Source organism: Acipenser ruthenus, chromosome 42 (genome assembly GCF_902713425.1).
Source record: "Acipenser ruthenus chromosome 42, fAciRut3.2 maternal haplotype, whole genome shotgun sequence".
Classification (NCBI taxonomy): domain Eukaryota; kingdom Metazoa; phylum Chordata; class Actinopteri; order Acipenseriformes; family Acipenseridae; genus Acipenser; species Acipenser ruthenus.
In genome coordinates this window covers 8,120,724-8,130,291 of record NC_081230.1, presented here as the reverse complement: position 1 = coordinate 8,130,291, position 9,568 = coordinate 8,120,724, and the positions used below count along the sequence as shown (strand labels likewise).

At 43.7% G+C, this 9,568-nt stretch overlaps 1 protein-coding gene across 1 annotated transcript; it reads right to left on the bottom strand.

The window, feature by feature from the left end:
• Window positions 1-422: 422 nt before the first annotated feature.
• LOC117966993 (EEF1A lysine methyltransferase 3-like) lies at window positions 423-3,236 on the bottom strand. Its single transcript, XM_059011459.1, has 3 exons — window positions 2,711-3,236; window positions 2,271-2,382; window positions 423-1,491 (listed from the first exon to the last, which is right to left on the bottom strand). Exons 1-3 carry the CDS (start codon window positions 2,876-2,878, stop codon window positions 1,076-1,078), a joined length of 696 nt encoding a protein of 231 aa, XP_058867442.1. The 5' UTR covers window positions 2,879-3,236; the 3' UTR covers window positions 423-1,075.
• Window positions 3,237-9,568: the final 6,332 nt, after the last annotated feature.

Sequence of the window (9,568 nt, the reverse complement as noted above, 5' to 3'; positions counted from 1 at the left end):
GACTAGGGTGTGTGAACTATGCATCAGCTGCAGAGTCACTTACAACTACGTCTCACCCGAGAGACGGAGCACAAGGAGGTTAAGTGACTTGCTCAGGGTCACACAATGAGTCAGTGGCTGAGGTGGGATTTGAACCGGGGACCTCCTGGTTACAAGCCCTTTTCTTTAACCACTGGACCACAGTTTTAGGGGGTTTGAAATTTTATTTTGAAGATCAGAAATGTGTTAATATTTAATCAAATATTAACAGCAGTATATTTACCTATCATAATTAGAGTACCAATGCTATAGCTGTGCCACTTTCAGGTTTACACTGATGAAGAAGGCTGTTCAGCCTTGCAGAATATTCTGCACACAGTTACTGGGTATACACAGTATATTAAAACACACACACACACACACACACACACATTAGGCAAATATAACTAAAAACAAAACAGTTTTATTCCAAATACAGATTAAGCACAACAGTTAAAATGAGATACCGGCTCTGAATAAAACAGACGCTTTTTAAAACACTGGCACTTGCGGTATACTAGATACAATTTTCTCAAAATATTATTATTTGGTTAACAGCAACGCTCTGTCAATGCACAGATGTTCTTCAAACAGAGATCCATGGTGATAAAGAACCTGTTTAAAAACTGGTCCCTTGAGACGGCTGATGCCTTTACAATCAACACGGTCGGCTCAACAAAATCTAAGGCGATTAAGACAAAATGGGAACGTTTCAAATATTTACTGCGCCTCTAGCAAAATACAAAGGCATTCCCTGTGTCAATGCACCTCTGACAGTGCCTAACGTTAGACCCACCCTATACAGAGTGGGGTGTGCAGAAACTCAGAATTGCCTGTCCTTCCCTCCCATTTACAACCAAGTACCGTTAGTTTTTGGCCTCAGTATAGAATGATCAGGTGTAAACATGAGGGAAGGACAGCGTCAGGGAATTACATTTATAAAACGGAATGTAATCTTTAGGACAAGCTTTTCCAAGACGCAATCAACCCTTGTGACCTACAGCGCAGGAAGTGACTGTCCAGGAGACAGCAGGTGTTCGCTAGAGCGAGTGTGAGTTTATCTTTCCTTCGCTTCCCTGAAAGGAGCGTGCGTTTTCTTCGTGCCTCTGAAGATGCTGATGTTTTCGCAGTCGTTTCTGTGCACAAGCTCTGCCTCCAGGTAGCGAGGCAGCTGCTCCTCGTAGAAGACCACCGCCCCGTGCTCCCGTCGCATTTTGGAGGAGAGGTAGACGGTTGTCCCCTCCCCGCACAGGTGATCCAGGGTGCGGAGGAGCGCAGGGTAGGTGTCCTGCAGGTACACGATGTCTGCTCCCAGGACCAGGTCGTAATCCGAGGGGAAGTTGTGATGATCTTTCCCCCAGGCAAGGGCTCTGACCCTGGGGAAGTTTCGGCAGCCAGCAGGCATGTTGGAAGAGACGTTGAGCTGGATCTGTTTCAGAGCGTGGGGGAGATCTGTGATGGTCACATCCCCCCCTGCACAGGGAAAAAAAAATACCAAGCAGAAGAGTTATACTCTATAAAAATAAAAAATCTGGGACTAACTGCTGTAAAGCATAGTATAATTGGTATAAAACCAGGTAGTAGTGTAGCTGCTCTTGTTTCAGTTATTACATGGTGTGTCACATGGTCTCTCAGTGTATCGATGATGTCATCTCATGCAGTTAATACATGGTGTGTCACATGGTCTCTCAGTGTATAGATGATGTCATCTCATGCTGTTAATACATGGTGTGTCACATGGTCTCTCAGTGTATCGATGATGTCATCTCATGCAGTTAATACATGGTGTGTCACATGGACTCTCAGTGTATCGATGATGTCATCTCATGCAGTTAATACATTTAGCGATCGAATGGGGCCATATGTTTCATGCACGAGATCTGTGACAGATGATCTGTGACATATGATACATGTATTTTATCCACATTTTAGAGAACACGTGTTTTCAGCGACCCAGCACCATCAAACTTTTGTTTTCAGTGCCTATCTGAATCTGGAAATAATCCAGGCAAAACATGTTACCTTATTCTCTAGCTCAGCATGCATTTACAGGGGCATGAACACCCCAAAATATGCCTGTCTGACACCAGAGCTGCGAGAAGCCACATAGTTCTTTACAATGAACAGGTCTTAACGTAACATTTCGGAATTGATCTTAATATAACAGCTGTTCAGTTATTCTACATAGCAGACCAATGAGACACAGATATCGTGTGTTTTTGTTGAAGTGCATGAATGAAATGAATTGCTACCCAGCAGAGCCACCAGGATCCCCACTATGCCAGTCCCAGCCCCCAGTTCAAGCACCCGCTTCCCAGTAAAATCAAACTTCTTCTCCTCGAAATACTGGCACAGACTGACAGCCTGGAAGAAAAGAGATACAATATTATTAGAGATCTCAGAGGACAGTATTGTAATCATAAAAAACACCCCTTACAAAATACAGAGACAGACCCCCCATCTTAGAGAAAGGGTGCTCCCTACAGTTCAGGGCAGCCTTGAGGCATGGAGACTGAACTGCTCCCTCACCCCCTAAGAGAAAGGGTGCTCCCTCCAGTCCAGGGCAATAGCCCATGTTTTCATGGTTGATTATTATCTTCATGGAAATCAATAACATTTATCATTTTAATACGCAGACAAACAAAGTGCATCATTTTAATGAATGCAGAAACATTGGGGCATATGTACTCACAGCTTCCCATACTGGAGCGGCGACGCCGAGGTTAGAGCTGAAAGTCTGGGTTATTTTCAACTCCTGCCCGCTGAAGCGATATCGGTTCTCCCTGGAGAATGTATCGGCAAACAACGCATCTTCTATCCGGAAAAGATCGCTCTCCTCCGGCTCGAAATCGAAACTCATAGTGGGATTCAACCAGCTAAGTTAAAAACGACTCCTGGTTTTACCAGCTGAATGCTGTATTTACAAACAGCAGCGTAAAAAACACGTCGCTTCTTCCTCGTTGAAATCCTGCAACGTGTATGCTAGCGTTTTCCCCTGTTGATGTGGCATTTACTGTTTTTCTGTATACATTATTTGTCGTATTGTATTGAATCTTTCATGCATATTCTTATTTGAACTATTGTACTACATTTTAAAATATGCACTCTTAAAAAAAATGCAAATGTAAATGCCAACCACACACACTCTAAACTAGCAGGGGGGTTTTCCTCACATGTAGCCACGTGTCCCAGGAATAAAGTTACATGCTGATGACGTAACTTTCAATTAAACTTGTTTTTAAAGGTACCGCTACAGCGTCTCGATGTCGAGCACAGAACCTTCTGTTGCAACTCTCATTGCTTAAAGACGTAGCTCCCAATTAGTTTCACGTTTGGGGATTGCGTGAAAAGGAGGGTACCCTAGGGGGATACAGGTAGAAATGAAACACGCCTTGTTTGCAGTCCACTTTGTGGTAGTATAGGGTTGCCACCCAATAGCGACACTATTACTATTAAAACATTGACAATCAATTAATATTGCGCGTCTATTGCAGTGATTTTATCATGATGTATCAAGTTAAGAGACTGTAGTAATGTGATCTACATGGACGTGGAAGATTAAAAACGGGATAAGATTAAAAAGCAGGGTCTTTTAGTGTCCCGGGGAGACACGTTGAAATCCCAGGATGCCTTTCTTTGCAATCGGGACAGTTCGGGATTTTCAGATCACGCCCCCAATGCATTCTGGTATGTTTTGCCTGTCCGGTACATGTCACAGCAGGACTACACTTACCAGAATGCATTGGGCGTGTGAGCTGACATCCCGAACTGTCCCAAACTGTACTAAATGTACACAGAGTCATATGGCACCAACTACCATTAACGCTAATACAAAAAAATAAAATAATAATAATAATAATAATAATAATAATAATAATAATAATAATAATAATAATAATAATAATAATAATAATAATTAAACTCACTATATTCGAATACAGCTATCTCCATTAGAATAATTACAAAAATGTAAGCGGGCAATAAAGAGATATGTTGTCATACTGAAATACTAATGTAGGACAGAAAATAAAACAGAACATCTTTTAAATCAATATGGGGACACTTCTCCTTTAAGAAAATCTTGTTTAAAATGCTGTGTAATTTATTATTCTCGTGTTTTTGGTTTCTCCTTTCAAAAAATTGAGAATGGAGGAAGCACTTTGAAACTAAGACCTAATACAGTATATTTTTTAATTGAAATTGAAATACCCTTTCCTACCAGCAGATGTCACTATTGACTGTAAAATAGATCTACAAAAAATCCCACATAATTAATAACGGATGCAAGAGCAGGTAGGATTGGATCACCCTGTAAAGCCCATGAGCTACGGCTCCAGTTGGCTAGAGCGCCGTGCTTCACACGCAGTTCCTCTTGGGCTGTGCAATATTAACACAAATTTTGAGAATCTCATTCGCAGGATTTCTTTCAGGGACGTTCCTCTTGAGCATGCTGTGTCCATGCACGGAGCACACCTCACACACTCCTGACATCCCTGAAACGGAGCCAGCGCTGGGACTATATCGCAACGGTATCGCTGTGGCTGATGCAATATACAGGGAGTGCATCTTAATGTTTTTAATGGGATTTTTATAGTTGTTACTGTTTCCCTGCATTTTGACGGTGTTTGCCATTAGAATTTTATTTTATTTATTTATTTATTTATTTTCAGTCACTCAAATACTAGCCCTTTTTTATAAGGCTGTGTTAAGGTCACCATTTCATTAAATGGTTTAGCCCTGGGCAGCATGAGCTCCGAGACATCATATTGCACAGCTTGAGCAGCCAGGACCAATAATCATAATTCAATACAGTCTAGTATAGAGAACTCATTACTGTACTGGGGATCTGAGAGACAGCTAATTCAATACAGTCTAGTGTAGAGAACTCAGTGCTGTACTGGGGATCTGAGAGCCAGCTAATTCAATACAGTCTAGTATAGAGAACTCATTACTGTACTGGAGATCTGAGAGCCAGCTAATTCAATACAGTGTAGTATAGAGAACTCATTACTGTACTGGAGATCTGGGAGCCAGCTAATTCAATACAGTCTAGTATAGAGAACTCATTACTGTACTGGGGATCTGAGAGCCAGCTAATTCAATACAGTCTAGTGTAGAGAACTCAGTACTGTACTGGGGATCTGAGAGACAGCTAATTCAATACAGTCTAGTATAGAGAACTCAGTGCTGTACTGGGGATCTGAGAGACAGCTAATTCAATACAGTCTAGTGTAGAGAACTCAGTGCTGTACTGGAGATCTGAGAGCCAGCTAATTCAGTACAGTCTAGTATAGAGAACTCATTGCTGTACTGGGGATCTGAGAGTCAGCTAATTCAATACAGTCTAGTATAGAGAACTCAGCGCTGTATTGGGGATCTGAGAGCCAGCTAATTTAACACACTGTAGTGTATAGAATTCAGTACTGGGCTGCTAAGAGCCAGCTAATGCAATACAGTCTAGTATAGATAACAAATTCTAGGAATCTGAGAGCCAGCAAATTGAATTCTGTATTGTATGATGAACTTAGTACTGGGAATCTGAGAGACAGCACATTCAATGCAGTCTAGAATAATGAACTTAAGACTTTTCATTTCCGTGCCAGCAAACGTGGAACTTACTGGTTAATTTTTTGATCATGGCCAGCTTTATCTTTTATTGTCGATTGGGCAGCGTCCAGCACCATGATTGTCAAGCGTGTGAGAGTGACCGTTGGACACTTGACCGCTGTGTTCTATTTGGCTCCGGGCCCGAATCTGACTGATGCATCTCTGCTTTCTGCCACGTGGAGCGCGGTCTGTTTACAACAAATACATTTTAAAAAAATCCGGGAGGATCAAGGAATTCTGGCAACAGGATATGTGTGGTATACTTTATACCATCTACATTTAGGGAATAGAATTTATTTTTAACCAACTCTTGTATAGTCCCTTATAAATGTGTTGTTTATTTCCCAACTCAATTTTTAAATACATTTCCCAGTTTACAGCACAGAGGAGCAGGGTGCAGCACAGGGGAACAGGGTACAGCACAGGGGAACAGGGTACAGCACAGGGGAGCAAGGTGCAGCACAGGGGAGCAGGGTACAGCACAGGGGAGCAGGGTACAGCACAGGGGAGCAGGGTATAGCACAGGGGAGCAGGGTACAGCACAGGGGAGCGGGGTACAGCACAGGGGAGCAGGGTACAGCACAGGGGAGCAGGGTACAGGGAAGCAGGGTACAGCACAGGGGAGCAGGGTACAGCACAGGGGAGCAGGGTACAGCACAGGGGTGCGGGGTACAGCACAGGGGAGCAGGGTACAGCACAGGGGAGCAGGGTACAGCACAGGGGAGCAAGGTGCAGCACAGGGGAGCAGGGTACAGCACAGGGGAGCAGGGTATAGCACAGGGGAGCAGGGTACAGCACAGGGGAGCAGGGTACAGCACAGGGGAGCGGGGTACAGCACAGGGGAGCAGGGTACAGCACAGGGGAGCAGGGTACAGGGAAGCAGGGTACAGCACAGGGGAGCAGGGTACAGCACAGGGGTGCGGGGTACAGCACAGGGGAGCAGGGTACAGCACAGGGGAGCAGGGTACAGCACAGGGGAGCAAGGTGCAGCACAGGGGAGCAGGGTACAGCACAGGGGAGCAGGGTACAGCGCAGGGGAGATATTTTAAAATACAAGTACATTAATATGTAAGATACACTATAGTTACCATTTACTTATATCCACTGTATGCACTTGGCACAGAATTCTGTGATTCTGAGGCAGGATCATCTGATGCTGTTGTAGGGATTAAATAATATAACAAAAGTGTAAGTGCCGTGTAGTTACAGTATGTGTTGTATGTCAATGTACCCGTGGGCAATATATTTTAGCAGGGTTCTGGGACACTGTAGATTGTACTCCTGGAAAGGCTTTGCAGTACCTTGAAAACCAATATAAACATTGCTTGGTCACCTGTTATGCTTGGGATGGCTGGCAACGACTCACACTGGATTAATATTTGATGGAGGGTGACCTGATTGGTGAAGCTGGACTGAGGTGTGCAGTATCCCGGGTTAATACTGCTGAGTCAACCCTGAGCTGTGCGTGGGCTTGTCTTTAACCTCCCTTCATCTTTGCTCAGTACAGGGGATCTGAGAGCCAGCCAATTCAATACAGTCTAGTATAGAGAACTCAGTGCTGTACTGGGGATCTGAGAGCCAGCTAATTCAATACAGTCTAGTATAGAGAACTCAGTGCTGTACTGGGGATCTGAGAGCCAGCCAATTCAATACAGTCTAGTATAGAGAACTCAGTGCTGTACTGGGGATCTGAGAGCCAGCTAATTCAATACAGTCTAGTATAGAGAACTCAGTGCTGTACTGGGGATCTGAGAGCCAGCCAATTCAATACAGTCTAGTATAGAGATCTCAGAGCTGTACTGGAGATCTGAGAGCCAGCCAATTCAATACAGTCTAGTATAGAGAACTCAGTACTGGGGAACAGAGTGATAGCTAATTCAATACAGTCTAGTATAGTATAGGACACTTTCTAATGGGGATCTGAGAGCCAGCTAATTCAATATAGTATAACATAATTAACTTAGTGCTGGGGAACTAAGAAAGAGTATTGCCCCCAACTTTCCACTTTGGCTTCTTGAATGCCACATTTGCTGCAATGCAGTCAGCCCACCACTAGGGGAGATTAGATTAGTGAGCTCCACTTCTATCGAATCTATACAGCACTGAGGACCAGCCCGGATTGCATTCGGCTCATTTAGTTGCATCTGGGTCAATCATTTCCTGCCTGTCTCACCTGTTAATGACTTCAAATAAAGTCGCTGTAGTAAGCCGACAGTAATATAGAGCATATATCTAGTTTTGTCCCATATAAATGGGTCCCACGTTTTAAGGAAGTCATTCAGTTTGCATTTATCTGTCTGGTGGAGCCTCTCCAGCTGTAATACACACAGCATTAGCAGTTTCATGGGCACGGGCTTGGATTATAACAATATTGTCACATGATCTGAACGGTGCTGTTCAGTGCCTGGCACTTAGGGTTCTCAAAGCAAGCTAGATTTAGAAAAAACAAATGATAATAACGAAATATTGGAGCAACAAACCCCAAAAATCAATGGAAACAGAGCATAAGTCTTTACAATAAATCCTAACCTGGGACAGTGGACTGAGTGCCCCCACTTAGCCACTAACATACACAGTGGCACTGGATTGTCCTGGGTAGTTTCTCATCCAAGTGCCAGGCCAGCTCTCGCTTAGCTTCAGCAGACCAGTGGAGGGTTAAACAGCATTCTGGCATCTAACATCCTATTCCAAGCCAGTTCCCTATGTGTGCCAAAAGAGAGGTCTGCCAGGTTAAACAACAAAAACCTTTAGCTGTTGACTGGCATTGGTACAAACGATGTTTATGTAATCTGTTTTAAATTTTTTAATAAACAATATTACTGTACACTCATTTCCAAATCCCAAAGAATGACTGCATGTTCTTACATAATACATTTCTCCATAGCGCATTCAACTGGGGCAAACTGCACTCGGATCTATTTAATTAGCAGCATCGTTTCAATGAAGGACTTGAGGACACAGTTGGTAATTAAGTGAAGATAGACTTAGGAGGCACTTCTTCACACAGGGAGTGGTGAGCGCCTGGAATGCTCTACCTAGTCATGTTGTTGAGGCAGAAACATTTGGATCCTTCAAGACCCAACTTGACAAAGTTCTGGGATCAATGTAGAATTAACTTCGTACTGGGGACCTCAAAGCCAGCAAATTCAATACACTGATTACAGTATCGTACAGCAAATTCAGTGTAAGGGATCCAAGAACCAGGATGTCTTATATAATAAACTTAGTAGTGGAGATCTGAGAACCTTCACAATCAATACAGTCTAGTACAGATAACTTGGTACTGGGGAAAAGAGAGACAGCTAATTCAAATGACATTTAATGGAGAAAAGTGTAAGGTACTGCACGCAGGCAATACAAATGTACATTATAAATACCATATAGGAGATACTGAAATTGAAGAAGGAATCTATGAAAAAGATCTAGGAGTTTATGTTGACTCAGGAACGTCTTCATCTAGGCAATGTGGGGGAAGCTATAAAAAAGGCCAACAAAATTGTCGGAGTCTGGAACTCCCCAGTAATGTTATTGAAGCCGACACCCTGGGATCCTTCAAGAAGGTGCTTGATGAGATTCAGGGAAAAAGTTCACATCACTGTGTTTTTTGTTTCTTTTCTCACATGGGAGCTGGTTATCGGTTTGGCTGAGGTTTCTGGTTCAATGGTCGGTTACTGGATGTGCAGCCAAGGAAGCGTGGGACCGACTGGCAGCCCGTGCCAAGTAATTACTTCAGCCTGATTCGGGACCACGCAGTGCAGCGCTGGCAATGCAAACAAACACAATGTTCCAGAGAGCCGCCTGCAGCTGGATGCCGTGTACTTTGCCACGGGCTCCGCTCCGAGCTCCACGGGGCGTGCACTCCCTGCCAACAGCACATTCCAGGGCTGCTAAATATAGGGGTGGTCGTGTTGTGCTGATAGAAGTCAACAGGGCTTGTCGGGAC

Coding starts and splice junctions, on each gene's coding strand:
- LOC117966993 (XM_059011459.1), bottom strand. CDS start 2,878: ATGAGTTTCGATTTCGAGCCGGAGGAGAGCGATCTTTTCCGGATAGAA. Junction 2,383..2,710: donor CCGCTCCAGTATGGGAAGCT/GTGAGTACATAT, acceptor CTTTTCTTCCAG/GCTGTCAGTCTGTGCCAGTA. Junction 1,492..2,270: donor GATCCTGGTGGCTCTGCTGG/GTAGCAATTCAT, acceptor TTCCCTGTGCAG/GGGGGGATGTGACCATCACA.